Source organism: Corvus hawaiiensis, chromosome 23 (genome assembly GCF_020740725.1).
Source record: "Corvus hawaiiensis isolate bCorHaw1 chromosome 23, bCorHaw1.pri.cur, whole genome shotgun sequence".
Lineage (NCBI taxonomy): Eukaryota > Metazoa > Chordata > Aves > Passeriformes > Corvidae > Corvus > Corvus hawaiiensis.
The window spans coordinates 7710017-7733618 of record NC_063235.1 but is presented as its reverse complement, the minus strand read 5'-3'; the positions used below and the strand labels follow the sequence as shown (position 1 = coordinate 7733618).

The 23602-nt window shown below is 48.1% G+C and overlaps 1 protein-coding gene across 4 annotated transcripts in view; it reads right to left on the bottom strand.

The window, feature by feature from the left end:
• Window positions 1–23602, bottom strand: part of PHACTR4 (phosphatase and actin regulator 4) — a 67025-nt gene that overhangs the window by 13751 nt on the left and 29672 nt on the right. For 3 of the 4 annotated variants that reach the window (XM_048326897.1, XM_048326898.1, XM_048326899.1), the window contains exons 3-4: window positions 2883–3059; window positions 2385–2465 (exon numbers count right to left, since the gene is read on the bottom strand). In XM_048326897.1, coding sequence (XP_048182854.1) covers window positions 2385–2465; window positions 2883–3059 — 258 coding nt within the window. Of the gene's footprint in view, window positions 1–2384; window positions 2466–2882; window positions 3060–10889; window positions 11217–23602 lie in introns of those variants that run through there. The other variant, XM_048326896.1, reaches the window with a different exon arrangement.

The window sequence follows — 23602 nt, the reverse complement described above, 5'->3', positions numbered from 1 at the left end:
CTTTACCTTTGTTTTAATCAGATGTAATGACACAGCTCTAGAATTTGATGTAGCTCACTTTGACTATTTCTGCTTTACAAATTCTAGCATGGAGTTTCCCAGTGTTAGAAGCAAGATCTCTTTTTGGAAAAAACCCATCCAATCCAACCCATGCTTTTGAGGGTCCTTAAACTCCTAATCCCCATGAGGAAATACTCCACCATTCTCTGTAATTGCCCTGACAGGACAAATTTTTGATAGTATTACTCTCAAAAAAAGACTTGGCATATACCTATAAAGGGAAATTGCCCATTTTGACTGATTCTCAACTCAAGAAAACTCAAATAAATATATCACCCATTTGATTAAAAATCCTTTTCAGTTCAGTCTGCTGTCTCTGAAGGAATTGAAGTGTGTGGCACCCCAGGCCCTCCAGGTGCTAGACCCCAGCACACTCTGCTGCTCTGATTTTTGATAATTTATTCCATTGCCCTCCTCACCTTTCCTCTCCTAAGTATTAACCCCCCCTTCCCTAACCTGCTGTTATTCAGAAGCTTCCCAGGATTTCTTTTCCACAAGAAACAGCCTTGGCTCCTGTGAGCAGCTGGTAGACGGTGCTGCCTCACTCACTCACTGCCCTTCCCTGAAATGCAGGAGGCACCAACAGCAACAAGAGGGAGTTTCCTCCCTAGCCAGGGCTGAAACTCAAGGGACAAGCCAGAGATTTTTATGGCAGCAACTGCCTCTGGTTATCCAGAGTTTTCAGCAAGGGAGACAGGAACAGTATGATCCAGCTTTCATTACCACTCAACCTTGCCTGCACTTCTCTGGCAGGGAGCTGCAGCTCCTGATGGCCTCTCACACCACCTCACTATTCTCAACTTCAGCTCCAGTGACCTTCTTCAAGGTCAAGAGAATCCAATGCCACCTTCTTTCCTTACTCTGAGCCCAGTACCCACATCCTGGAGCCCACAGCCTGCTGACCCTGCCCCCCCCCCCCCAAGAACAGCAAAGCCTCCTCTCCCCGCTTCTCCTCCACTTACACCTCTTTCACCTCTACTCCTCTCTTCCTCATCTCAAAGGGTTTCCAGCATCTTTCCCCCTAAGAACTCACCTAAGAAAATTAACTGACCTTGTACAAGCAGGTTTTAAAACTGCAAACAAATACAATAACCCACCCTTGCATCTTATGACTGCCCAAGTATCTTAAACTCCCAGAGGGATTTAGATAATGCGCCTCTAATCTACCCCTCCTGCCAACACTGCTCACTCATGCCAGGGGTTTGCACTTTGTCCAGATTATACCCATCTTCCGTTTCTAAAACCAGAGCAGGTGTCTCAAAGAAGAAAATTCCACTTCTTAGCCAGGCTTCTGTTACACCTGTACAGCATGGAAGATCTCTGCCTCCTCTGCCCTTTCTAGTTGGAAGTTTGGTACCCAAAGTCTTTGATCTCTCTTCCAGTTTCACCCCTGTGACCTCCCACCCTTCTGTACCTGGTGAGCTCTGCAGTGAGGCACTGACACCCTCAGGCAGGTGTCGATGGCATCACTCCAGCACAGCTGTGTTAAGACTTTCTCTCAGTTTTGCCTTCAGTGGTTTGGTCTGAAGGCCACTTCTTCACCTCCAGTTTTCCACTTAGAATCAAACTTGTGCTAGGCCAAGACTGTCTCTGCAGTGTGTGTCCTGAGGTGCAGCTACACGTTGCTCTAAGCCAAGGGCCACACTCCCGCCCATGGGAGATGGGGGGGCTGCTATCTCCCCACACCTTCCTGCCCCCTCCCTTGGACCACATCACACAAATCCCAGCCAGGTGACTGGATGGTGATCTGACAACTTATTTTGGCAGCATGATCCCAACTTGGAGACATCAAAGATGAAAGAAAAGGGGATAAGACTTCTTAGACAGCACCACAAACTTTAATAAGCCTAGTGGTGACTATGACACCATACCAGGAAGCATCTCTTGGAAGAAATGCCCCTACCCAAGCAGCTCAGAATTCATCCATTTGTGATTCTTCTCCCAAACTGAGCCCCAGGGGCAGCACCTCTCCAATTTGGAACAGCAGGAGATGATGAGTGACAGTGTGACAGCAGAGGCTGGCAGGACAGCACAAGGGATCTGGAGCAGAACACAGAGAGGGACAGGATGGGAAGTGACCACAGCAGAGCCCTCCCTCCCTGCAGGAAGGTGTCCCAGATAGGCACTGCACTTCCTCCCTGAGCAGGCTGCCTTCCTCCCAGGTGGGAAAACAGACAAGAGAGAGCACTGAAAAGGGTAAGCCAGACAGGAACCATTTTAGCAGAAAGCCCTTAAATTTGTCTCCCAAGAGTGAGGTTTGGCCAGAGGAGGCCAGAGGAAGGATCAGCTACACAGACACAGGAGAAGTTCGTTTGCAGACTCACCCTGCTCAGGCTCTTCCAACAGAACCCCTCTTTTCACCAGCTCCTCTCTTGGCTTTCGCATAGAAATCTTTCGTTCTAAAACTGACATTAAATTGAAAAAAATCACTCAGAAAAAGGGAAGCTTGAAGTTCAAGAAGATTTTTTTTTTCTTTTAAAGAGATTCTCTTGAGGAAATAAAAGGGCTTCAAATTTCACTGGTTTTACATGGATTAAGAGAGAGGAGGAACTGCATGTTCAGACCTGCATTTCACACTGCACTGCTGATCATGGAGCAAATCCTCCCTCCTCACAGCTGCTTGGGGAGCTTCCTTGAAAGAAAGGAATTAATCTGTCTGAAACTACAGCTCCATGGAAAGATATTTCTGGAGAGATTGCAGGTGCCAACCCATCACCAAAGTCTCATTTTGGTTCTTAACACAGCAGGACTCAGGCTTGTGACAGCAAGCCCTTCTCAGATGGATGGAGGAAGGGATACCCACACAGCCCCTGTTACTTTACCTTCTGAAGTCTCCTTAAATTTGTCACTGCTTTTCTTTTTCCTCCACTTCCAGGGTTTGAAAATCTTGCCAAAGCTTGAGAACTTGCTTTTCCTCTTTGTTGGAGGTGTGGTGTCACCTGATTCCAAAACATCTACCCCCATGCTGGCATCACCTGGAGCGTGATCCACCTCTTCAGCTGCAAAGAAAAGAAGAATAAAGAATTACTTCTGTGCTGCAAGTAACAGCTCTCATCTCCCACCAACCCACCCCACACTGGGAAATGGTGGCACATGTTCATGCAAAGAAGGGAACAAGATTCTGTCTGTGGCTCCACTGAGCCCTCACATCAGCTTGGGGAGACACAAGTGGGGTTCCCAATATAAACAGGGCAAAGGGAAACTGATAAGGGCCTTCCTGATGAGACAAAGGTTACAGAATCCCAGAATCGTTAAGGCTGGAAAAGACCTCCAAGATGATTGAATCCAATCTGTGACCAATCCCCACCTTGTCACCAGCCCAGAGCACTGAGTGCCACATCCAGTCGTTCCTTGGACGCCTCCAGGGATGGAGGACTCCACCACTGCCCTGGACAGCCTGTGCCAGGGACTGACAACTCTTTCCATGAAGAAATTCCTCCTGATGTCCAACCTGAACCTTCCCTGGCACAACTTGACGCTGTTTCCTCCTGTTCTGTTCCTTGTGCTCTGGGGGCAGAGCCTGACCCACACCTGGCTGCACCTGCCTGTCAGGGAGTTGGGGAGAGTGAGAAGGTCCCCCTGAGCCGCCTCCTCGCCAGGCGGAGTCCCCCCTGTTCCCTCAGACACATATTAATTTAATTTTGCAGTGTCACAGCTTCACCCATGAACACAAAACACTTCCCTAAGTTTTCTCATCTTCATTTAGAAGCAACTGGTGCTGGACACAAGTCATTACATGAAACAAACACCTTCCAGCCCACTGAGCTGATGTTCACGACTGTCTGCACCCCAAAATCACCAGACCCATTCCAGCAGCTGGAAGTGCCAGATTTTCCCCTCTCTGATTTTCCATCTATAAATAAGGGCAGCAAAGCTGGCCAAGAGCAACAGCTCCACAGGAAAGCGACACAATACAGGCCTGTGCTCCACCTACTGCACTGGAGTCTCTGGAGAACAACACAAGAAGGACACGGAGGCGGGAAGGGACATGCACAAAAACCAAACCAAAGCAAAAAGCCCCACCCCCAACTCAAAGAAACCACTTTTGAAGCAGAACCAGAGCACAAAACATGAATCCAGGGTCTGTTGATCCTGCCTTGCCTGATGTTGCTGTTTTGGGGTATTTGATGGAACACAGAGGAGCACTTACAATGAGCATAATCTAGCACTGCCTGCAAAAAAATAAATCGGTGTGCATGAGCTAAGTGAAGCCAGCTGGTGCCCACTCCATTGCAGAATTTCCAGAGCCAGAATCCCTCAGCTTCAGGACTAGAGACAGAAGCACTGCAGAGCTCCATGGAAAAATCCTATGGAGAAGAGAGACATCCCCCAGCCCCCACCACGTCCAGCAGGCTGGAGTGTCCTGATACAAACGGCACTCAAGTGTCTTCTTTTGGAGCCCCCTAATCAGACATTGTGGAGCTTGGGAGCACAACAGACCTTTCAGTCAATCTCAGACAAGCCTGTGTGATATGCCTGCAGAACAGGCAAGGCCCCATAAGTAACAGGAAAGTTCAGCCAAGAATCCCATCTCCTGAGACAAAGAGATTGGGAAAAGAATTTTAGGGGAAAGCTGCTTCACACATAGGACAAAGAGCAAATAATGCATCTTCTGTATCCTACAAACCTCCACTGAGGATACAGGCCCTGATGTGAAAAAGTAGATTCCTGTCAGCATAGGGAAGAGCATGTTCAGGACACAGACGAAAAAACACAAAAAAATGCATTGTTTGATGCAGCTTCACCTGCAACCCTGTAGTGCTTCCCAGCATGAGATTTCAGATCCCAGGAAGCATGAAGCACAGGTAGCCACAGCCATGGGCTCCTGAGCAGCCTCAGGCCACGGGGCTGGGGACAGACTACCACTGTGTCACTGCAGGACAGACAGACCCCAGGTTTTCAGTCTGAGCACAAATGGAATGGAAGATCACTGAAACATAGGGAAGAAAAGAACAACAGAGGAAACCAGAGAGCGTTTGAGCCACTGTTTGGTTGTTGGATGTACTTTTGTTTAAATCAGCCCCATAACAGTAAGTCCCTCACTTTCTACCAGTCAAAACCTGATGTCAGCCAACATTTATTTGAAAAAGCAAGATCAATTCAGCATCTGAGATGCTTTTAAATAAAAAAAACAACAACCCTGACTTCATAACAGGAGATAAACTGGGTGGAAAATAACATATACCATGTCAGCACTGATCTGTGATTTTCTGCAGGGATGGAGGGAGGGATGGATGGAAGTGGGGCAGAGAGGGGGAGATGTGGAAGGCATTTCAAGCTCCCAGAAACCCAAGAGGAATTGTCTGCATGTTTAGAGGCACTTTCTTCAGAGACCAGAGCATTAGCCCTGGAGTTGTATATGCAATTTTAACAAGCAGTATTCACTGTGCTCAACAGAGCATTCCCAAACCTCACCAGGCAGGCACAAGCACTTGCCAAGTGCAGGCTGTAGACTGAATTTGAATCCCAAGTGTCATCAAAGGCATTTCCCTCACCTTTCCAAGGAGAACAGTGCTGAACGTAGCAGTACCAAGCTTGCCTTATATCTACCCTTTCCCCGAGCTGCTCTGAGGAATGTCACTTACGTGCTGCCTACCACCCAAGATGTCAGAGTGCTGCACTAAGCAAAGTAAGTTATTAAGAGAAAACCATCAGGTCCAGGGATTAATGAAGAGCCCTTAGCACGCTGAGATGTCTCCATTTCCAGTTAGAGGGAGAACAACAAGCATTCCCCTGCCACAGTCCCCTCCGAGCAGCCAGGGAGGAGCAGAGGACATGAACAGATGAGCCGCAACTGCAGGAGACACAGGATACCTCCAAAGGAGGAGCAGCTAACAGCAGAGAGGGTGGGGAGAGCCCACATGTGACTTTACTCCTGGCAGAACCTCCTCCAGCAGCCCAGGTCCAGCTGTCAAAGCAAATACCATCCCAGGGTGGAGTCTCACTGCCAGAACAGCAACCATGCAGGTGAACATAGGAGGTTTCACAAGACCTTCACATCAAGAGCAAATCACTCAGTCCTGCTTCTTCGCCTCACTGCTCCCTCGGCCGTGTTACAACTGCTCGTAGGATCCTGCCAAGAGTCAGGTGTTGTCCAACACAGAAACACTTGGTTTTGTTGGTTTATAATCAGTGTGATCAGTTCCGTGCCCAAAAACAGCCAGGCAAGAGGGGGAGACAGGCACACTAGAACACAAATCTGTCCAAATCCTTTCCACCACCTTTTTGCTCTGTGTAGAATAAAACTTGACATGTTACTATACATTCTGAGACCATTCCAGCCCACTGGTCACACTGATGCCAGGGAAGCAATTCCTTCCCTGATCCCCACTGGGATTCCTTCTGTCCTGTTGTGCAGATGACAGGAGAGCCTGTCCTACCTTTCCACAGCACTCTTCCTTTTCCCATCCCTAATTATCACAGGGACATAGACATTTAAAGCAGTCTGCTGTGAAGCAATTATGAAACTGAGGACTAATGAGCAGGTGGATCAGCAGCTGGAGGTGAGATTTACAGATCTGCATTCAAATAACCTTATTGTTCAGTGATTGTTCAAGTTAGATAGTGCTCACACTCCCTCCAAAATGAACCTTCCCTTCCATTCACAGCCCATTTCTAGCTCAAATCTCCACAAAATGCTACAGAGGACATTTCTTCCTTAGGAAGGCAGAGAATTCACCTTGCTGAGGCTGTGCCTCCTCCTGCTCTGCTCTACAAGGTACAGGAGGGTCCTTAAGCTGCTTTGCAATGCAAGGGGGAAACCCTTCCTTATCCGAGTCATGCACTGGGAAACCGGGAAAGAACCACAGCACAGTGCCCAGGGAACGAAATGGGGCAAAGAAAAGAGGAACCAAACTTTGAGGGAAGGGAGGGACGCATCAGGAATCTGATGCCTTCACCCGACCTGTCCCTTTCTCAGGAGCAGCAACAGACCAGCCTCACCCTCACCATGGTGCCAGGCTGGAAAACCCATTTTAAATACATGGAAAAGGTTAAATGAGGTTACACAGCCCTGGGTGAAGCCAGCAGAGTCCTCATGAGAAGGTAAAGAGATTCCCAGCTGGCAGGTCCCTAAAGTGACCCCATGCCAAAGCGGGGCCTTGTTTAACCCTTCTGGAAGTGGTAGTCCACGCTTTGGAAAAGTGACCCTGGAGGTGGGAGAGCCCCACAGAACCCACCCTGACAGCTGGATGCTGTGGCTTAATGTTCCAACAGAGCCCCAGCTGAGGAAAAACCAGGAATAAAATATCTGCTGCCACTTCAGCACGTTGCCTGATGCTCCCGGGGGAGATGGCCTGGAACACTTGGAGCTCAGAATCCAGCTGGTCCAGGGACAGCGTGATGCCCCAGCTGCTTCCCAGCCAGAGCCTCCTGCCATTTCAGATCCGCTCTCCCAAACACTTAAGCTGTTCTGATCTCATTTTATCCAAACAAGCAGGTGAATTTGAGCTGTTTAAAACAGCAGATTTGTGTTAACCCAAAATGTTTAGACTGAAATAATCTAGGGAAACGTCACAAAATTGGCACAGCCTGAACACACAAGAAGGCAAGAAAGCTCCAGCAGTGCCAAGCAGCTTGGGATGCAATTCTCTATCGGTTTGCCTGGCCAGCTGGTCCTTCCAACCCTCCCCTGCAGACATGTTTTTGCTCATGCCTTGCAGTTAAATATCATGCAGAAAAAAAGCTCTTTTCCCACTGCGTCTTGTGGAGTTGCACGACCCCAGTCTTTTTTTTTTCCAAAACAGAGAACCCACAATTGGTCTCTCACACCCTCAGCAAGTGGCTGTGGTGATGTGTCACCTTTTCCCAAAGGTCCTGTCAGGCTTGAGGCTGCCATTCCCATTAAACAGGGTGAAGCTTTCACTTCCACCACTGCTCTCAGTGGGTCAAACTGGCACAACCAGGATCCAGGGGGTCAATTAAAAACCCCACACGTAGTCACACCATGGCCACGCACACACGACACCCCAGCAGGCAGCTCCGAGCTGGCCCTTAGGAGCCCCACCTATAAATGTCACAGTTTAATGGTCACACCATGGGCCAGAGAGAGAAAGCCACCATGTGAGCAAGGAGAGTTAATCCCCATCTTCAGGGATCAAGCCCCAAAACACCCTTTTGTAGAGCCAAGCACTGCCAGCCTGGAAACAGGCACAGCAGGGACGTCAGGGACCAACAGGAATAACTAAAAAGCATTTCTTCCGTTAAGGATCATTTCTCATGTGGAAGATACCTGCAACGGTTACATGGAATAGTGGCACCTCTGATGCACAGCATTAAAGAATCAAACCCAACCTGGATCTAGTGCAGGGCATTCCAGAATTAATCCCGGTGAGTTTTTAAACTGTTTTAACTCAGGCCACACATCCTCAAAAGTCACCCTGGCTATGGAGAAATGTTGTTTTTAAGCTAAAAAATCACTTCAGATCCAAGTCTGAGACCACAACAAAGCAAGGCTGAAGGCTGTGAAGAAATCAAAGGATTGCATCTCAGATAATGACAGTTCGTATCATCTTGAATATACCTAGGAGAAACACTACTGATTTTCAATGTCCATGAGGAAAATGGCACAATCCTTTAAGGATGTAGGGTCAGTGAGCCCCAGAACAGGACCGTAGAACGGAGCTGCTTTTCTCCCCCAACCACTTCTGCAGACACCCAAAGGCTGGTGGTGCAGTCTAACTCTTAAGAGAAGCCAGGTATCACCCTCCTTGCACTACAGTGGGCTCTTTGCCCCAGGCCTTTTCTGAGATGGTAAATTCTGGTACACCTTCATGAAGAGACCTCTTCATGAGGAAACATCCCTATTTTGATGTGTAAACAGACTTGCACAGTGTGTAAATTGTGAGCTTGGGCCAGATTCCTTCCACAAACCAGAGTTCACCCGATCCATCTCTTCTTGTAGGAGTTACTACGGGATTTCCACAAATCCCAGGAGTTTCTGTTCATAAGGAGCTTGCTGGGCATTTCTGTCTTTGGGCAAATGAAGTACTTCAGTGCCACAGCAGCAACTCTGCTTAATCACCCTTATTTCCCTAGGGAACGCACCTCCCTGAAGTTCTGCCATCGAACAAGCCCACAAGGTGCATCGGGAAGTTCTACTGGGAATGTGGCTGCTCATTACACACCTCAGGTACCTGGAATACATCAGTACCTGTGGCTCCAGCGGGACCATGGCAGCCCTGAGCTAGCACCGAGGCACTGCCACAAACCTGCTCGTTGCCACCACAGTGTGGATGCACAGGCTGGAGAGCAACGCAACTCCCTCCTTTCCCACCCTGCTGTGTCCAGCAGGGCAGTCAAGAATCCCAGAAACTTCCAAATGGTAACAACTCAAAAAGCAAACACTCTTTTGAGGGAAATGCTGTTAAAAGGATCCAAAAAGCACTTCAGGTAAATGTTTCTAAGCTTCCCTAAAACAGCTTTAAAAACTTGGTGTGTGTTTTCCTGAATCATCCAGGGAAGACGTGAATCCTGATCTTAAAGGAATAAAAAGTTGTGGTCACAAAAGCCTCAAATAGTCCCAGCCCTTGGCTTCCCTGTGTTTTTTATGTTTCTAATCACCATAATCTTCACAGGACTCTCCTTAACAGCATCCTGCCACAGTTAACGCAAGAACCATCTCTTCAAGTTCCAGATTTAATCAGTAGGAACTGTGAGAGCGGTGCCATGAAAAAAGACTTCAGAGAGCAAATGAGCAGTTGAGGAAGCACCAGGTCTGCTGGCCCCAGTCTCCAGAAAGCACATCATTACACCAAGCCCACTTCCCTGGAAATTACCACTGTTCTTGGTGTTTGATGAAAGAGCCCAAGATTGACCAGGCCACCTTCTAACAGTGAATAAATCCAAGCAGAAGAACTTTTAATCTCCACTGTATGAAGACAACTGAAGTTTTACTTCTCCCTTCCACTCTCTCCATCACTTTACTTTTAGCAACTCTTGAACAAGACTAGCTGGAGTGAACTGGTGGTGAGGAAGAGAATCTCTGGTTTCATCTGAGCCCTTGGAAATGCTTGATAGGCTCAAAGATATAGAAGTGAAAAATAATGAAAATAATAGACTGTATCTTGAGGGTACTCTGTGTGCCAATGTCAATTTCTTCTCTAAAAATCAGGTAATTCCATTTTACAGATGAGGGTGAGCAACTGAGCCCAGCCAGCTGACAGCAAGTGGGAATGAGAGAAAGGCAACAGCGGGATGTGGGAAGTCTCCTCCTAGCCAGTGCCTCCCCAGTTCCAGTGCTGGGAACAGCACCCATGACAGACCTGGAATAACACTGACACACACAGAGTGCTCGGGAAGTGGGGCTGCACCTAGAGCTTAACACAGTTGTGCTGTCTCCAGCCTGTTACTGAGATACCTCACAGTGAAGAGGGAAAACAAACAGGGAGATGATTGCCAAGCCCTTCTTCCCCCAAAACTGCTATAGCTGCCCCAAAAGCTGGGTGACATCACACACAAGGAGGCAATTCTTGGTGGCTTTGGTCCAGGCTCACTCTCAGGGCTGACTCCTGCCCCATGCAGGTGAACTTTCCCACTATCCAAGTGCTTTGCTAAGGTAGTATCCCTGAATCCATGCCAGTCAGAGGCTGTCCCTTAAAACAGCAGCTTGGAGCCTGTCTGAAGATCAGAGAACACATTGCACAGCGATTGCATGGAAAATAAGTAAGAGAAAGGAAGGAAATGGAGTTATTTCTCTGGTTTCTCTCCCCAGCTGGGCACAGGTTACACAAGTCCCACATTCCACTCCTCCCAACTCCTCCGTTTCACCTGCAATGCTGCCCTGCCACAGCCCCGAAGTTCCCTCGTCTCCCCTGCCCTCCATTACTCACCAAAAGCACCCGGATTTACCGGCCTCGAGAAGTGCGGCTGCCCCATGAGATTCTGTTCAGAGCAGCTCTCCGGGAAGAGGCGGGAGGGGGAGAGAGGAAAAGTCTACGCTGAGAACACTTCAATCCTTTAAAACAATAAAGCCACACTTCGGATGAGGAAAGAGCCTGGCGAGTGAGGCAGCTCCCAACTCTCATGCCACGGCTCCGGTGTCTGATGGTCCAGCACAGGTCCTGCTCTCCCTGTCCCCCATGGCTGGGCACTTGGTTCTCATAAATAGGTGTCCGTGCCAGCTCCCTTCACGCAGGAATGCCTGTCATTCCAGAGCCGAGCTGGCTAGGGCCGAAGCTCAGGAAGGGGAGGAGACAGCCAGCCACGATCCAGCCACTTAGCTGCACAATCCAAATTATCAACACCCCTCGCTCCTTCCTCACATCCAGTTTAGCAAGAAGAGAGAAAAGCTGGGAGCGAGGACAAGGAGAGCAGTGTTATTCTCAGGGATGGGCTTGGAGAACCCATGCACGGCAACACACCAAGGGATTTCACCTCCCAAAATGGGATTAAGGAATTTACAGCCTACCTGTGCCAGCTAAACAAACCAAGGCAGTCAGGGATGAGACAGCCGTTCTCTAAGTGCTGTGGGAGCTGCACTACCCCTTCAAAGAGAGCCTGAGCTGATATGCATCTAGCCAAATATATAATAAAAATACAATTTCATAGCAATTCCCCTCTCTGCTAAAGTTACCAGGAAGCATGTCTTCTCGCTTAATTTAAATTTAACAAGGAAAGTAAAAGTTTAATTTCTATTCATGTGTCACAGCTTGATGGTTAAGGTAACAAACATCCCCCTCAATCATCTGCCTCACAATAAAAGATCTCCAAAGTTTAAATATGTCCACTTGGATTCCTTAATTTATCATTAAAATTTGGGTTAGGACTTCTGTGAACCTGCAGCTTGTTTTCTCTGTACACCCTACAAGAGAGGAGCAGGAAAATCTTTAAGCATCCAGAAGCTTAATCTTAGTTCAGGGAAAAAGGAAAATCAATTTTCAAAAATATACAGGAATTTCCTGCAGCATAAAAGGGATTAAAATCAGGAACCTGACCCCACATGACACATCTAGGTTGGTTTTTCCCCAGTGTAGGAGAAGTTTTAAACAACAGGATTTGCTGCAGCACTTGGTGTCCCTGTCCTTGTCGGGCCAACAACAGGAGGACTTCAATACGACTGAGTACTACCCAGGCAGCAACCCCAATAGGAAAATCTTCTATTCTGGGAAACAACCAGATCCAAGATTGTCGATTTGGGCTGGTGCAGATGGGAACAATCAATGCTGCACATTGCCCACAGCAAATGCCATGGGATTGCAGTTCCCAGCCCCATGGATGGGGGATGCAGCACTACAAAAACATATCCCAAAAACAGGGCAAGGGGTAGTTCTGAAGTTCTGTAACACCTCACCTGAGCCACAAACACACCACGAGGACCTTGGTGCTCTTGGTTCCCCCACTAACCTACTAAATGTACCACTGGGCAACTTGCAAATCCACTCCTCATTCAAAGCAGAGCCGTAAAAACATAGGAGGAAGGAGAACACTTGTGCACCTTCTCCACCTGCACTGTGCTTGCCCTCAGTTCCTGGTGCCAGGCAGGTGACCCTCATCCCACAGACAGCCAGAGCAGGTGGAGGAGCTGGAGATCAGCAGAGCTGTGGAGGAGGACAGCAAATACCACTGTCCTCCCTCACGCAGGGCACACGGACATTCCTGGAAGTGTTGCTCCTCCCCAACTCCCACCATGGACATCTCCATGCTCAGGCTCTCACTGTAGGCAATGAACATCCTGATTGCCAGGAATGCTCCTCCTCACTGAAGACTTTTGCTTTGAAGCAAGGAAAAAGCCATTTTTAAAGCCATTTATATTCACTGCCATCTGGTAGAGACCCATAAAGGTCAGAGATAAAGGCAGGAAGATTTCCCCATGTCTGTAAATCAACTGCCCAGCTTGGAAGGAGGTCTGGAAAAAACATCCCTGCATTTGGGAATGCTACAGAATGCTGCCTCTAGACCTGCCTGGCTTCTAAGGAATTAAAGTCACTGCCTTTTCTAAGGCATTTGCTGTGAATTCAGAGTGCACAAAAGCTCTGTTGCAGAACAAATGACATGTAGTAAATTGTTAAAGCACGGCAGCACAATCATATCCTGACCCTTTATTTCTACATTAGTAAAACATGAAACATTAGCCTAAATTTCAATAAAAGATATTTAAATAAATGGATTTAAATTCACAGCGGCTGCAGCCCGAGAGACGCATGACAGTTACTCAGGCACTGGTCCTGCACAAGGAACCCATGAGGCTGTGAAATAAAGTCCTTTACATTTCTGTATCCTTCATCAGGCCTCAAACACCAGCACAGAGACACTAACAAGATTTGGCAATGGTTGTACCAGAAGTGTTAATATTTCCTCCTGAAAGGCAGGGCTGTGGTGCCCAAGGAGCAAAGAGATATAAATCTGTGCTTCAAATTGCAACTAGCTGTGGACTTAGGCATCATTCAGGAGTACCAGCCACAACTCTCTCTTTTGGGGGAGAAAGCAAAACCCCACCAGAAAACAGCTGACAACGTGCACAAAAGAGCAGAAACCCAGAAGTAACACCAGCATCATTGTTTTCAAGGGTACTCCTGGCCAGGAAAACCTCTCAGTCCGTTCTTCAGCTCCACCTCTAGAAGGAAAGGTGCAAATTCTGTCCCAGGAAACAGAACTCCAAAGAATGTCTCTGCCTCAACTGCAGCCTGAGGTCAGAGCATGAGAACAGCTCCTAAGAAACCCTCTGCTTTCAGAGGGCTTTGTTTCACCACTGGGGAAAAATACAGGACAAAGGAACCCGCCCTTGTCCCACAGGACATCCAGGACAAAGGAAAACCCACATTTCAAGAAAGGAAGAGTAATAAATGCCAAAAATTCCCATAATAATGAGAAAGGCCATCTGACTTTGCCGTACAGCAACCAGAAGAAACCAGAGCAACTGTTTTACTCCTCAGGGACAGGTGAAGACCTTTCTAAGATTAAAAACTTGGAATAGCAAAGAGCTTTCTAAAGGAGAGCAAAATGGGAAACAGCTGATTGTCCCTTCAGCGTTTTCTTTTAAAATATAGTAACCAAGAAACCCCAGTTTCATGAAAATTTTACACGATTTCAGGAGAGGCAGATGGCTGAAATAAAAAAAGATAGGCAGCAAACACTCAAACATGGGGTACATGGCCTTCCTCTGAAGTTTCATTTCCTCTCCATCCAGCCCAGCATCCCATTAAACCCCTGGCATTTCCATGTTAATAATCTGTTTATATACATTGTAAAAGGAACTCTTCTGGATTGTTTCACTTTAAAATCTAATGAAAGCCACAATGAGCCCAATATTAGCTCCTCTAATAAAGCCAGTGTTGTTCACATTTCAGTTCACACCGACATGAAATGCTACATTCACCCGTGGTGACTCAGACATTTGTGTTCCATGATTCAGCCACAGGAACATTAAAAAGGACTCCAGCATTATCCCATCCCTGCCGACGACGGAGCTATTTAAAACCAGTGATACTGGGCGTTTTCCTTCAGAGTTCATCACCAAAAAGTCAGCAGGAGCTACAGGGCCTTTAAGGCTCTTTCACTGCAGGAGATGCACCCACTAAAATCCTCACGCGGGGACCACCTCACCAGGAGGGCTGGCAGGGAGGAGAAAAAGTGGCAGCACCACAACTCTGGAGGTGTTTCATTCCAATCATGGAATGGTGGTTTAAAGTCTATCTCATTCCACCCCCTGCCATGGGCAGGGACACCTTTCACTATCCCAGGTTGCTCCAAGCCCTGTCCAACCTGGCCAGGAACACGCTTCCAGGGAGAGGCAGCCACAGCTTCTCTGGGAAATCCATTCCATTCCCTCACCACTCTCACAGGGAAGAGCTTCTCCCCAATATCCGATCTAACCCTACTCTCTGTCAGTTTGAAGCCATTCCCCCTTGTCCTGTCACCCCAGGCCCTTGTAAATAGTTTCTCTCCACCTTTCCTGCAGGCTCCCTTCAGGTACTGAAAGGCCACAAGTAGGTCACCCTGAAGCGTCTCTCCTCCAGGCTGAACAACCCCAGCTCCCTCAGCCTTTCCTCACAGGAGAGGTACTCCAGCCCTCTAATCAACTTGGTTTCACCACAGTTTTTGTTTTCAGTTTTGGAAGAACAAGAAAATGAAAAAAATCTTGTATGTATGCATAACAGCTCTGGCTGCCTCCAGAGATGCCCCTTTTCTGAGCTGTGCTCCAACACTGAGCATGTGGAGCCATTAGCGAGGGCAGCAGAGCAGGGGGAACAGGCAGCAGAGGCCAGGGAGTCACTCTGAACAAACGAACACAATGTGACGCTTTTCCTCTCTCCTCACATGGAACGAAAAGCCGGTGTGGAAGTGGAAAATTGGTTATTTATAAGGCAGCTGGCATCACATTGTTTGGGCCCTGCAGACTTTGATGGTTCAGATGAGACAAACGTGAGCTAACTGCTCCTGCACCACATGATTTCCTTCATGCTTCCTGTGACATTTCCAAGAGGGAAACTCCTATTTCCCAGAGCATTCCAGTCCCCGTGTCCCCGCCAGTTAGTCAGCACGGTGCTCCACCTCAGACAGCAAAGGGCAGCAGGTCCAGCACATCAGGGACTCTTGGCACCACCATCAATGTGCTGGTGTCAGGGAAGGTGAGCGTGCCATGTCCCACAGCAGTCCAGATGTTGACCACAATGGAGCACAGCTGGAGGAAGAGATTGCTCTGCCAAGGAGCCGACTGACAGCACTTCCAGCCCCACCTTTGGGAAGGTGAGGCCATGCTCCTGGAAAGGCCTGCAGTCACAGTAGGTAGCAGGAACAAGGAATTGCTCCATTGTCACAGGGAATGGGCTTAAAAAATTGTAAATTAAACTGGGCTTTGGGCCCATAGGAGCTTAGGGCAAAAATATCCCCCAGCCTTGTTTTCCAGTGGAAATACAACTTCCATTGGAAGTAGGTTTTAGCCAGTACTGGAAAAGTCTCACCATCAATGCCTCCCCACCACTCCCTGCAATTACAACACAGGCCAAGTATTTTCTTGTTTACTAGTGAGGGAATGCTGAGGAATGTAATCTTGACAAAATTAAAGATTCAGTCACATCTTGGCTAACTTGACTAACCCTAACTTGATCACTATGGTGATTCATGGCTTTGCCATCTCCAGGCAAGGGAAACTCCAAAGCTGTTGAACAACTTTTTGGAGCACCTTGAAGCAGCATTAAAAGAAAGTCTGGTCAGAAGCCAAAGGAAGCATACATATAGGATACATTCCAACAAAGCATCAGGCATTAGCAAAGCATCAGCGTATTCCCAACAGGGAAGCATTCAGAGGCAGGATACCCATCTGCCACTTCCAGCTATATTATTAGGAACACGTGAAGCAAAAACACGGAGAAGAAAATTACATTAATTATTGCATTGTTTAGAGAAGAATCAGGAATGACATTTAGCTTAACTCTTGTTTAACCCTCTCCTGCAGCAAAAACGCAAGATACTCAGAGAAAAATGTATAAACTGACATCATCTGAGGCTCCCCACTTCCAAACATGAGGATGAAGAAAATCAAAATATATTCCCCTCCTTCCAAAGCACTGCCCAGCACAAGCTTTTAGGGCTGGCCCAGCACAGCACACAGTGCTCTTCCCAAGCAAGAGGCTGCTGCACAGTCACATCCACCACAAACAGCCTTACAGGACAAACCTAACTCATAAGACTTTACAGCTTTGTGCAGGCAATATCCAAAATAAACAAGTCCTCCAGCAGAGTAAGTACATCTATGCCACTTATAAAACCAATGGGACAAAGTTTGTTAAGCACAACACTGGAAACTGCAAGCTAACAGCAAGAATATCAGTAACTGTGAAACCTCTAAATTCAGATTAAATTGCAGTTAACCTTAAGGGGTAGAACTATATTTGACTCTAAGCCAGTCTTCAGTGTATAGGTCAAGGTCCACACACTCGTGATCCCAAATTTCTCTTCCTACCTCTAATCCTTCAAGATGCCAAACTTCAGCTGCAAGCCTCTCTGCCCACACAGTAACTGAAAAGAAAGGCAGCAAGATTTCTCTGTAAAAGTTGTTTCCTCTTTCAAACGTTTCACAAAAATCTTAGTAAACGCATTTGCTCTTCATACCCAAAGCTGACCACCTTTGTTCTGCCAACCCAATGGGCTTGCAGCAGCCGCACCACACCAATAATCCAAATTATCCTTCAACACCTCCAGCTCTCCAGTCTGATGTTACGTTTTTTCCAAATTACTGCACAAGCCAGGCAATGCCAGGGCATCCTACCACCCCTCACTCGCCTGGCTCTGGTCAGGGAGACTTACAAAAGCGCCTTGGTTTAGTTTTTGGGGAACACCCAATTTCCCCACCGCACCTGCTCTGCTTTAATTATTGACTAGGCGAGGAGCTCCTGATTAAAATGCAAGGCAAGCCTGGCACACAACCTCAGCTTCTGATCATCTCCCACAGATACAGTTGGAAGAGAAACCCAAATTCCCTGCCATAGTTCAGGAATCAAAACAAAGGGTGGATCAGTTTCAGTTGGGGCACTTAAATTCAGCAAGGAAAATACTTTTTGTGCCCTTGCAACTGAAAACTCTCATAAAATTTGAAATTTTAAACCACAGCTTTAGGTCCACACACAGAGAGAAGGTTTAAAAGCTTCCTTTCAATTGTACTGTGTTTTTACAAGCCATTTCTGCCAGAGTAAATCTAACAGGTAATTACAGGTCTGACCTCCTTCTGTTGCACAAATATGCCTTTGGAAACAATGTGGATAAATATTTGCCCAATACAAGAAGACAACTCCAAGAGGAACCATTCCAGTTTATCAACTCTGTGATTCATGTTGATACAAGCTTTATTCTCTATTTAAGGAACAAGATAACGCTTAGGAAGTGCATCTGGCCAAATTATGTTTCATAGATCTACCATGGGCCACCCTAAACAGTGGCACGGCCAGACCTCAGGTCACACCCAGACAAGAGCCATCAGCAAGACAGGGAGTGAACCTCAACCTCAACTCCAAATATTGACTCTTGCTCAACCACCAAGGTATCTCCGAGCAGCAGCAAGGCTGAAGATGGAAACATGATGAGTAAGGCATTGCTGCTAATGTGAATAAAGCAGTGCTGGGGTTGTGCTGTGTAACATCCCCTTCTTCCCCTTTGGAACTGGGGAGAGAATTATGGAGGCCCAGAGCAGCTGAAAGCAAAACAAGAGCACTCCACCAGCCTCCTTAGGCTCATCCGGAAATCCCAATCCCAGATGCTCCTGTTTTCTGCCAGTACCAAGAGAACTTGGGAAAACACGACGGTGGCAGCCACAGGCACAAAGAGCCGCCCAGGAACAAGGCACAAAAATCAGACAGGATGATTGTGTCCCAAACCATACCGACCTTGGGTCCCCAAACCAAACACTGTTTACACATCACACTGACTCACATGAGTGCAGGGACAATGCCATGGGAATTGTTTACAGTGTCAAGGTCGTTTCATATAATTAAAGGAAATGTCAAGAGATGAGATAACACCAACAGTTCTGATGGTACAGCTAATCCTAACCTTGTAGGAAGCTGTTTCTCCCCGAGTTGCTCCCCCTCTTGCAGACACAACCCTTCACAGATTCCCAGATTCCTCATTTCACCTCATTCCCTTCATCCTGTGTCTGTAGAGGACCTGCAGCGGCCTTATTTAGGAGCAAACAGCACCACACCAAAACAGCAGCTGAAAACCATTTGCAAGACTCTCAAATAATGCTCCCCCCTCTCCTCCCAGTGGCAGGGCTGGACGTGGGGCTGCAGTCGGAGCACTGCCACAGGCACTGCTGCCAGCAGGAAATGGGGTTCCATTCACAGAATCACAGAAGAGTTGGGGTTAGAAGGGACCTCTGGCTGGACCCAGTCCAACCCCCTGCCAAGGCAGGGTCACCCAAAGCAGGTAACAGAGGAATGCATACAGGTGGATTTGGAATGTTTCCAGAGAGGGAGACTCCTGGCCCTCCCTGGGCAGCTGTTCCAGGGCTCTGCCACTCTCATGGAAAGAAGTTCTTCTTCATGTTGGGGTGGAACTTGTGTTTTAGTTTATGGCCATTGCTCCTTGTTCTCTCCCTGGGCACCACTGAACAGAGTCTGGCACCATCCTCTGGCTCCCCTTGGAGATATTTCATAGACTCAGAATGTTAAGGGGTTGGAATGGACCTCAGAGATCATCTAGTCCCAATCCCCCTGCCCTGGGCAGGGACACCTCCCACTATCCCAGGTTGCTCATTGATGAGATGCCCTCTCAGCCTTCTCTTCTCGAGACTAACCAGGCCCAGCTCCTGCAGTCTCTGCTCATCAGAGGGATGCTCCAGACCACTTATATCTCTGCGGCCTCCGCTGGACCCTCTCCAGTAGCTTCTTGTCTTTCTCACACTGTGAGAACCAGAACCAAACACAATGAATTAAAGCAGGGCACCAAGAGCTGTGAGCACAGCCCAGCACAGCCACCACAGACCATCAAGGATGGGCTGTGAAACAGCAGCTCAAACCCACCCGTTGAACAGCCTCAAGCTCAGCAAGAATGAGCTCCTCAAATATTTACTCACCCTCCCAGACAAATTCTGCAGCATAAGAATTATAGCACAGGACTGTTTCAAGTATGTCAGCTAACAAGCTTCCAGCCAGCCTAATGGCAGCTGCAGTCCCACCTTCACTCAGATGCAGATAACTCACACACCAGCAGGATAGACAGAGGAGGATTCACCCCTTTCCTGCCCAGGGCAGTCTTTGGGAGCCTCACACCTGAGTTAAACACTTTGAGATACAGGCTGCAATCAAAGAATGATGTGATGGCAGAGATTAAGCAGCCAAAGAGCTCCACTCTACGTCCCATGGCTCCGTGAGACACTTCCCAGTGCTCAAAGAGGGAACACTGTTGATTAGGGAGAAAGATCTTAAAGGTAAGTATCAGTAAAAACTTCCCACCGTGGCATCCACCAAAATCTCCCTCCTCATAATCCAGAACACACCAGCCTGAGCAGCACCAAAACTCAGGTTCAAGGGTTTTCAGATTGCAGGAAGAATGAGCAAGATCTAGCAAGAAGTTCAAAGAGAAGTCACTGGGAAAACCAGTGGAAAACATCTGGATTAACTAATTTATCAAGGGTCTGTGCCTCCTCTATCAGCCTGTCTTCCAGGAATGAAAAGTGGCTCCAGTAAGTGTACTCTTCAAGAGCAGTTATAGCAAGGATACCTTAGAGCAAGCGTATGGTGTGCAAAAATTATGGTGTATAAACACAAATATTAAAACTGTTTTCCTGTGCACTTTAGGTTTGAAATCAGGAATTTTTTCTTGTGCTGAATTCCCATCTCAAAAAGCTTGTGGAAAGTGCTGACTCCTTCGCTGTAAGAATTACCCCCTGAGGTCCCTGGAATTACAGGCTAGTGTGATGCCATCTAAATCCATCACCTTATCAACAGCAGGGCTGGCTGGCCTCTGGGCACTTAAACTGGTCCAAAATCCCAGGTGGCCCCTTGGCTACACCAGCCCCCACATCCTCTGGCTGCCTTCTTTGAGACAGCCCAAACACTTTGTCATTAGCAACCCTGAAGCTCATTTCTGTAGTAAATGAGCTCCTTGGATCTTCCAGAACAATTCTCACCCTCCTCAAGGGAACAGAAAAGAATAAAATAAAACCTTTAATAACAGAAATTTCCTGTATTTATGGAAATTTCTGGTTTGGCACAAAAACATCTGCTCATTCAGTGGGTGTTATAAAAATCACTTCCATACTCTGGTGATGCTGAAACCAAGAGGCCTGATTTAGTGGTAATTGAGCAGAGAAAAACATTTTCCATGACTTTGAAACCCTGCAACAAATTCTAGTTCTCACTGGGATACAGAACTTCACCTCTCCACTGTACGTGGTCGTCTTGAATCCCTGTGCTTTGTGCTGCTGCAACCACTGCTGGAGCTTGACCTGGCAGTGACAACGCCACTGTTCCAGCTCATCCAAACCCTGCAGGGAAGTCAGGCCAGTACAACCTGGAGGTCTGTGCCCAACAGGAAAACAACCCCACCTGTAATGACCACAGCCAGTGACTGAACATGCACTACGGCTCTTCTCTCCTTCTTACAGGATCATTTTGGTTCCAGAGCTTTCCTGACACTGGACCTTGCAATTTATCCAACTCCTTAAAACCAAGCTCGAGATAATCCCTTTTAAGCACCCCACCAGCTACTTGCATTTAGAACAATCACCACAGGCTATCACAGATGCAAAATGAGACTTTCAAGCCAGAACTAATTATTCTCTGCAAATATGATGGCCCAGAACAGTCTCCATCACAGAAACTCACTCAATGGCAGATCGTTGATGCCAGGAATGTGTGACACAGAGAAGTCTCCTCATAAACTTGTCCTTGTTCTTCAGTTCTTTTCCTAAACATCTATTTACGGATGGGCTTAAGGGATTCTTGCTGTGGAGAAGTGAATGGCTTCAGAAGGCCACAGGGTGTTCATTATCAAACTCATTTAAAAAAAATAACCCATCAGTGCTGCAACAAACTGTCCCAGACACCACCTCCCAACATTAACTCTAGGAAGCTTGATCAATACTTTATCCTGAAAAGTAAGAAAAAGCCCTGAACAGGGCAAGGGTGCCACATAATCCCATTAGAGTTATCCAGAGCACTCAGTTTGCTCAGTATCTGAGAGATAACAGGATTAACTTCATGTTCAACATCATTTCAGCCTAATAATTGTGGAATCACTCCTACAGCTGTAAAATCATTGATTCAGCAGGGGATTCCCATCATCCCCCACCAGTTCCAGCCTTGAAAGCCCCTTCATTAGCGTCAGCATCTTAAGTTAATTACTTGGAGAGATTTTCCTTTCCTCTCCCAAAGCAAAATTTGACTTAACCCCTGCAACGTACAATGCTCAGGCAGAACAAACTCTTGCCTTCCCTGCAGGAAGGGACCCTGTTTACTTTCCTAATCACCACTTCAGTTTCCAAGATTTAATGTTAAGACCGAAGAGCTGGAAGGGGGGAGGGCAGGCTTTTCATCATTTTGGTTGAATTTCAACTAAAATCATGGCAGAGGCTGGTTATAGCCCTCTCAAAGATCAAGGTTCAGCCCCAGATCCCTGCCTAACTCTGTATTCCTGGGGAGAAGAGGTTGATCTGCTCTCTAAGAGCAGAGCTACGGCCAGCCAGGATCACCATGGAGCCTCCAGGAGTGATTTTCCTTGCCAAGCCATGACTTGCTGCTCACCTCACCTTGGAAACGAGTCCCTCAGTGCAGCAGGGCTGGGGAAGGAAAGGGAAAGCATACAAAGCAAACAGTACACAGAGCTGCTTCCGACCCCCCGGGGGAACACACTCAGGAACCAGGATGTGTTTCTATAGGGAATTTTTTTATGGAGTGCAGAACACTGTTAAATTCTACCTTTCAAGTGCAGCAGGAGGCTGTGCTACACCAATTAGGCCAGTGTTGTTATGCTGGCACTAAGCCCGACATGGTGCCAAATCAGACCCCACTGCACTGCCTGTGGAAGTCAATGTCCACAGCCACTGCTCGGCTGCACCGTCATGGGTTGTCTCTTTTACCCCCCCCAAAAAAGGGGAGAGAGGGGAGGGGGGAAAATCTCATACAGAAAAGCAATTCACAAAATTCTAGAATGGTTTGAGTTGAAAGGGACCTTCAAACTCATCTCATTCCACCCCCTGCCACAGTCCACTATCCCAGGTCGCTCCAAGCCCTGTCCAACCTGGCCTTGAAAACTTCCAGGGATCCAGGGGCAGCCACCGCTCTCTGAGAATTCCTTCCCAAGGTCCCATCCATCGCTGCCCGCTGGCACTGGGAGCCATTCCCGGTGTCCTGGCCCTCCAGGCCTTGTCCCCCGTCCCTCCGCAGCTCCTCCGGGAGCCCCTTTGACCCTGGCCCCCCCGCTCTCTGAGAATTCCTTCCCAAGGTCCCATCCATCGCTGCCCGCTGGCACTGGGAGCCATTCCCGGTGTCCTGGCCCTCCAGGCCTTGTCCCCCGTCCCTCCGCAGCTCCTCCGGGAGCCCCTTTGACCCTGGCCCCCCTCGGGCCGGGCCCGCGCGCCCTCTGGCGGCCCCGCGCAGCTCTGCGGCCCCTCGCGCTCCCCGGACATTCCGGGGGCTCCGGGGCGGTCGAGGCCGAACCTCGGACATGGAGGGGCTGCAGTGTGTCCAGAGACGGGAAACGGACCTGAGGAGGGGTCTGCAGTACCAGAAGCGGCTGAGGGGGCCTGGAGAAAAGGAGGCTCGGGGGGGATCTTCTTACTCTCTCCAACTTCCTGGCAGGAGGGCGCAGGCCAGGGGGGGGGTCAGGCTCTGCCCCCATAGAACAAGGAACAGAACAGGAGGAAACAGCGTCAAATTGTGCCAGGGAAGGTTTAGACTGGATATTGGGGAAAATTCTTCATCAAAGGGTTGTCGGTCCCTGGCACAGGCTGCCCAGGGCAGTGGTAGCGTCCCCATCCCTGCAGGGATTTAAAAGCCGTGTGGATGTGGCACTTGAGGACAAGGGTCAGCAGTGGCCTTGGCAGCACTGAGGGAATGGCTGGACTTGAGGATCTTGGCGGGCTTTTCCAAACTGAAGGATTTTGTGA